The 7500-nt window shown below is 43.2% G+C and overlaps 2 protein-coding genes across 3 annotated transcripts in view; one reads left to right on the top strand and one right to left on the bottom strand.

The window, feature by feature from the left end:
• dpf3 (double PHD fingers 3) overlaps positions 1–2058 on the top strand; it is a 37838-nt gene extending 35780 nt beyond the window's left edge. For both annotated transcript variants that reach the window (XM_062551208.1, XM_062551207.1), the window contains one exon: positions 1–2058. This exon is cut by the window's left edge and continues 2012 nt beyond it. The gene's annotated coding sequence lies outside the window, so the exon portion shown is untranslated.
• A 603-nt stretch (positions 2059–2661) lies between these two features.
• The window catches only part of LOC134098386 (regulator of G-protein signaling 6-like), an 89836-nt gene continuing 84997 nt past the window's right edge, over positions 2662–7500 (bottom strand). The window contains exons 16-18 of the mRNA XM_062551417.1: positions 6336–6425; positions 5712–5768; positions 2662–4872 (exon numbers count right to left, since the gene is read on the bottom strand). Coding sequence (XP_062407401.1) covers positions 4822–4872; positions 5712–5768; positions 6336–6425 — 198 coding nt within the window. The 3' untranslated portion in view covers positions 2662–4821. The remainder of the gene's footprint in view (positions 4873–5711; positions 5769–6335; positions 6426–7500) is intronic.

Raw genomic sequence — 7500 nt, 5'->3', positions numbered from 1 at the left:
ACACACACACACACACACACACACACACACACACACACACACACACACATACACACACACACACACACACACACACACACACACACACACACACATACATACACATACATAAGCAGACACACACACACACACACACACACACACACACATTAATCCATACACACTGCAGACTGAAACACAGATACACACACACACACATAATCCATGCACAAACAGACACACACACACACATAGACAAATATAGACACACACTGCAGACAGACTGAAACACAGATACACACACACACACACACACAAACACATACAGACAGACATACACTAATCCATGCACACACACACACACACACACACACACACACACAGAGAGGGCTTCTTATACTAATCTATGCACTCTCTCTACTAACATCCAGTGGGTACACACAAACACACACACACACACACACACACACACACACACACACACACTCATCCCACATCTTTTGGGTTACTCAAGCGATCCAAAGGTCTGCATAAAAACGTCCCCCTAGTTATGCATATATTATTTCTCCTCTATATCTGTAACCTTTTGTAAAACCCTCCGATTCCCTTCAAAGATGTTGCAGTCACATGTTTCGGACAAATAGATGGCATAGATTGCACTGACAGATTCTGGCTTTCAGTTAAAAGTAGTGAAGACCGTGCTATAGCTTTTAAGGGCTCGGAGAAACCCTGTGATGAGGTTTTAATACAATCCTGAAACGATGTGTCCTTAGGCTAGCGAGTTTTAATCACGTCTCATAAATAAACAGTATATCTATTGCAACACATTGACAGGACTGGAATGTTGCAGCATGCTTTGTTTTTATGTTTGGTATTTGTTGTTTGTCCCAAACTTAAAGAGACAATCAGGAATTAGAAATAGTGCCAGCAGTCCATCTCATATTCTTGTTGTCCCGGCTACCCCTTCTCCCTTATTAGTGTGCAACCTGACTGATTCTTTGTATTTATTTATTATTACACATTTGTTTTTTTTCTCTTCTGTTTGTTTTGTGTTTATTTTTACACCAAATGTTTATTTTCTAGATGTTTTCTAGCATGTGCAGTTGTGTGTTAGAGGTCATGCTATGTGAACATTGGCTTTGAGCTGAGAAATAAACGGAGATTGGGATATGGTGAGGCGAGGACTTACAATATTCCATATCCGAAAAAAAGGGCTCTCGTTAGGCACGGTGCAGAGAACCTTGAAAAGCTTACGGCTTACGGCATGCAATGTTAAGCATCTGCTCGCTCCATTTCTTGCGTTTCATTGCTGTGTGATTTATTGTGTTCATAGCTTCCATCTATACTCTCTATAGTCCCCCCCCAACACACACACTCCACACACCCACCCACCCACACACACACATACACCCACACACACACACACACGCTCACACACACACACACACACACACTCCATGGCCACCGTCTGCATAACAAATTAGGGGCTCTATTTCCAGTACCAGTTGATCAGGACCGTCCACAGCTCCTCCAGATCTGCTGCATATTTTAACGGCGCACCGTCTTCCTTTATTATCGGGACATAAAGTAAGGGCTCGCGTTTCTACTCGTCATGCTGTGCAGAAATGTATGGGAATCATGGAAGCGTCTCGGCCTACCCGGAGTGCTCCCAGCAGCAGCAGCAGCAGCACAGGTTTCGCCTGCGGGATGGGAGGAGGAATAAAGGGAATGGAAAAAAAGAGGGAAGGAAGAGAAGAGGAGAAGGAATGATAAAAGCAGACGTTGGCCCGGTGCGCTCGTACTTCATGCTGACCCCCCCCCCCCCATCTCTCTGAGGTGAGTCAGAGTGCAGGGTTCCCATGCAGATCTGCCCCTGACTGGGCTCCAATCAGTGGCCTGCTTTGCACTGCACGTCCACCATGGCGCTATGACATGTACGTTCTACGTTCCTCCGCTCCTCTTCCGCTCATTTACCAGCTTGGTTTCAGTGTTGCCGTGCCATGACGAGATATAGGGGCATATTCTGTTTCATGATGAGATCAAGTCTGGCTGTGTGTTCACAGTGGACTCCTCAACTGCATGGGGGGTGGGGTGGGGTAGGGTTGGGGGGGGGGTAATATGATTCAATATTCCATGTCATACTTCTATTGTTTGTTTCATGTTTTTTTTTAATTCATTTCCATGACGGTTTTAGTGTTCTTATTTTGTGAAATAAAAATGTATTGTAAACCAACAGAGACGTATTGTAATATATCTCACAAACGCAATATCATCAATGTCAGTTGTGAGACAAATGTGGGATTTGGGGCCTTGCTTAACAAAATCAACCTGCTATGCTGTTCCTGTCTGGAAATACATTTGCTCTGTGCAGTGACACGCTAGTCTAAACTAAAAAGAAGAATTATGAGCTGGGTCTTCAGGATATTTTACAACAAAGAATTTGTCAGTTGTGAGACAAATATGGAATTTGAGGCCTGTTTAAATTGACCTGCTATACAGTAGGCCTATGCTGTTCCTGTCTGGAAATACAATTACCTCGTGCACTGACTGAGGTAGTGCCGTCTGTTAGTGAAATCTGGCTGGCTGGCTAAAAAGAAGAATTATGAGCAAGGTCTTTAGTTATTTTGCAATGAAGAAAGTCAACAATGGATCATTTGACAGCAATCTGTATGTTTATTTGGTGGTGTAGTCTTTTCGTTTACCCTTCACTTTTTTCCAAGACTGAAAAACTAGAAGCATTAAAAGTCTTCAGATATAACCCCATGCATAGTTGTGTGCCCTTCATAGCACGTGTGCCTCTACATTAGATAATCTAGCCTACCTTCATTACTCAATACCGCATACAATGCTTGTAGGCTTGTGCCCAGTTTTTCAACAATGATTCTTCAGAGCCCTCTTGCAAACCAACCAGTTTTTTTTCTCCTGTAAGTGTTACAACGATATACGATGCAGTTCAGCACAGTGCCTTTAAATACATTTCTAGTGAAAGATTTAAAAATCAAAAGGCTTTGGAACAGTCTGTTCATTCGGTGTCGTGACACACAGCACTTTCAGAAGTGCCGATGGCAGTAACAGCTCTTCGCCACCAGAGGGCAGTAGTCAACCACAAACACTTGGTGTAGAATCAATTCTCCCACTGCTGCGCACGAACTGGCAGATTACATATCAGCACAGAGGTTGACACTCGTGTACACGTGTCCGTTGTGATCATTCGTAAACACCGCGACGTCATTGACGCTGCCAGGTAAGTCACCTTCAGCAATAATCTCTTTAACTTTGGTGGCAACTGAAGGTCCTCGGTCTCTCGGTTGTAATCGGGCACAGAGTGTCATCCGTCCTGCTCTCACTTCTGAGTAGCCTGAACAGATTTTCAGACGGGAGTCAGAGCTGAGGCCTCTGTGTCCTTTTCACAGAAAGGTGTGGTTCAGTCTATGGTTGATATCTCCAGCCCACACTCAAGATCAACTCCCTTACCCCTCAGTTCCCAACCTCTCACCCTGTTCATGGATTCCTCAGGCTAGAATAATATTTGTTTATAAAATCTAAACATTTGATGTGATTAGAATTATGCTTTATTTTACATTCAGAATCTATTTACAACTCTATGAACAGAAACAAACAAGCAGGCAAGACAAAGTGGACATGTTACCAAGGCCCCTGCTTGATATAGGCCTAGTTTGATGAAGCCATAAACATGGTCTCTATATGAGCAGATGGTTTGGCAGACCTTGAGTAAAATAGGTTACATAGATTTATGTTGTAGGCTACATGTACACCCCCACCTGTCTTTATGTGACAACCTGGTTGAGACATTGTGCTTTGAATCAGGCAGTATAATTGAGCGTCATCAGACAATTAGATGGATGCACCTGTTACTTGGACTAACAGGGCTAAAGTATTCATTGGTTTTAAAACCACACAAAAAAATCTTCCAACCTTGATCATCTGTCCAAAATATTTGAACATCCATGAACATACAGATTTGACCCATGAAGAACACATGCAGTAATTTCCAGAACGGTTTCCTATTAACCTACTGAGAAACACTTTTCTAATAGGGTAACATTGGCCATGTATTGGTTGCCTGGAGACTCATGGTTAAGACAGATCTGAATGCAATTTTTTTCCCATTCTTGGTTACTTAGTCTTCCCTGTATGGGCCCCAAACACTAATGTCCCTTGGTCTTGGTGCAATGCCACACCAACGCAACACACTGTTCACAGCCCTACCACACTTGGAATGCTCTGAAGCCAAGAGGCACGTGGTCCTATTCTTAGCCAAAACTTAACACTTTGTGTAACCATCCTTCCAAAATTTTTTAAAATGGCCAGTCCATAATCTGACTGTTAAAATGACTTCATCTGTTGAAGAGGTGGAAAAAGAAAGATATTTTGGCTATGCACTTCATGTAGGATGTGTGTGTGTGTGTGTGTGTGTGTGTGTGTGTGTGTGTGTGTGTGTGTGTGTGTGAGAGAGAGAAAGAGAGAGAGAGAGTGTGTGTCAATGTGTGTGTGAGAATTTCTGTGGAGTGAGCGTAGAGAGGTCAGAGTTAGCTTGGATGTCTGACTGACTAGTGACTTCTCTAGTTTTGCTGAAGACTTATTGCACTCTGCTGATTGGACACTGTGGCATCACCGTAAACAGAAGGTGGTTTGGTATGGGGGGGTATAAGGGGGGGTAAAAAGGAGACGTTGGGTTGATTGTGGCAGTGGTCACCTTCTTGCCCCGCCACCACCAGCTCATACCCCCTTTGGGGCAATTTATAGGGGCTTTGGCATCTCTTGTAGGGCAGTGGCTGAGTGTGACGTCTTCTGGCGTGGTCAGTCCATGACAGCCCCTGGTCAAGAGGACTGCATGAGGCCGGTGAGCCTCTTCCCCGTCAAAGACTTGCCCTGGAGGAGAGCAGAAATGAGCCAGAGAGGTGACTGCATTGTCTACGTACTGTAAGCACATTTAGGTCTTTATGAAATTTGTGTCGTATCATCATAGACTTGGAAGGAGTACTAGGCACTTGTTGGTATGGATTTCAGTAAGAGCAATAAAGGCATATTATTCCCATGTCAAAGACTTGCCCTGGAGGAGAGCAGAAATGAGCCAGAGAGGTGACTGCATTGTCTACATAAGCACATTTAGGTCTTTGATAAATTTGTGTCGTATCATAGGCACTTTTTGGCATGGTTCTCAGTAAGAGCATAAAGGCATATTATACTATTTACTAGTTATGATATACCATCAGTATAGAACAAAATACATTATGGATGCCCCTCTAAACATAAACATGAGGGCTCATGAACATGCCCTCAGAGTGTAGCACTGTAGCTGCCTGGAAACAGCTGTAGCTGTTGGCTGCAGCAACTCGAGCTATAGGTGGAACTGCTTGTTTTCTGGGTTTTTTTTTTTTTTTTTTATACCGACAGGACTTGGTGACCTCGTGAAACAGAGATCTGTGTGAAATTGTATGTAATTCCCCTTTAATTTCCATATACTTTCCATACTGACTTTGATACTGAACATCAATTTAGTTTTAGTTTAGTCACCTCTCAACCAATTATACTTTATAGAGAAAATCCTGCACACTGTCCTTTACGCAAGCCAGACATTTCTTCACAACATTTCAGGACTGTGCAGGATTTTCTCTATAAAGTATGCTGAACATCCATAGCATCGTCCATTCCACTGTTTTTAATGCTATGTGAGATGTCATTCAGCAGATGAAGGAATCAGCACTCACCACACTGCGAGTGAACTTCTCCAGTGATGTTCGTCGACCCTGTTCAGTAGTCTCCAGCTTTTGGTTCAGATGGGTGGTGCAAAACAAGAACAAAGACAGTTCAATACATTAGGTGAGATTATGGTTAATTTTGCATTAAGGTTGAAATACATAATGAGAGGAAATTCTGTCTTTAACGTGCATGATTCATATTTCAGCCATACATTCATCTCTTGAAATCTTCAGTCGAATGTTTGACTGTGATTTTTATTTCAAGTGCGAGGAAAAGGACATCTGATAATTTACATAATTTTTTTTTGTGCTCTCGGCTCATTTTCAAGTTCACCTCAGATGTACAAGAAAGAACATCGACTACAGCGGATCGAGGCGGAGGTGCATAGCTCCACACAGAGCAGGCGAAAGAAATAAAGGTCATGGCACTTACAAAATGGAGAGAGACCATTCACGGATATTATATCAGCCACTCCAGCTCTTTACAGCTAGAACATACTAGAAGTCACCACTTAAAGGAAAACTTTTCCCAGAAAATTGCCTTTGACTGTGGAACAGAGTCTGAGCGAGTAAATCCCTGCCTGCAGGGCTGGGGGTCTGCGAGATTAGATGGAGAGTGTGTTATACCGCCACCTTCTTTCTGGCCAGCAGGAGATCCTGGTAGGCGTTGGACCTCAGGAAACGCGCGTAGCTGTCACTCTTCATCAGCTTATAGATGTGATCCTGAAAAGAGAGAAGAGATACCACCAAGGCATGAGGTTGGGGATTTTTTTTGGAAGGGAAATAACATCACTGGGTGGCTGTCTTAAGTGACCTTATGTACAATGGCTCTGTGCCTGTCAGCAAGATGGATGGGAGTTTAGTTGCGAGGATCGTTTTCCACACAAACATAATGTCAATTCTTCAGCAGTCCTTTTTTTTGCTTCCCCACTGGTTGTTTACAGAAACACTTGTGTGCCAACACAAAGATATTCCGATCTAGCCAACGACAACTCTTGAGTCCGGGTAGCAGGATTAATTTGCATCGGTTATCCTATCGTGGCCCATTAAGTTTCTCGCAAACACAAAACCAATGTGGGGACTAAAATATACTGAGACGCTGGAAGAAAGTGCCTTGGGGGGGCGATACGCTCTTTTTTGGGGTTCAACTCTTTGCTGGAGTTCCCAGAGAGGCTGCCAGGCAATTTCCTGCACAGCAACCTTCCCCAGGAGCTCCAGTAGGGACACCGAGAGGGAGGGTACTAGAGCGAGACAATGTGCTTGTTCTTCTCCCAAAATAAAGACAATAGACTTTTAACTCGCTAATTATTTTATATATGTATATATATATATATATATATATATATATATATATATATATAAACAACAGACTATAACTATTTTTTGTCTTTTTATAGTTTTATGAGGGTGTATTTTTATTGGGAATTTGACCTTTGACATTTTCTCCATTTTGTTGACTTTATACGTAGGTATATCACTAGGGAAAGATTTGGAAAACACTGAGTCAAAATCCCATTATTTTCTAGACTCTCCAGACCTGCGCAAAGCAGCCCTGTGAAAGTGTTACAGAAGCCATTTGTCTCAGACTGAACAAGTGTGCAACCCCTCGGCTTCTCATCCATCATCCAACCACCAAGTAGAGGAAGAGCGCAAGAAAGAGTGGGGGGTGGGGGGGGGGGAGGAAGACATCCTGGCTCCTCTAACGTGACTCCAGGCAGGTGAGGGTACCGGGGCGTAAGGCTGTTCGATATTGCCCAAAAATAAAATGCCGGTTTTCTTCTCTCAAAATCCGTTTTTC

The sequence above is a fragment of the Sardina pilchardus genome, chromosome 12, assembly GCF_963854185.1.
Source record: "Sardina pilchardus chromosome 12, fSarPil1.1, whole genome shotgun sequence".
Lineage (NCBI taxonomy): Eukaryota > Metazoa > Chordata > Actinopteri > Clupeiformes > Clupeidae > Sardina > Sardina pilchardus.
Note: the sequence above shows the minus strand (reverse complement) of the source record. Positions and strands in the feature narration are given on the sequence as shown.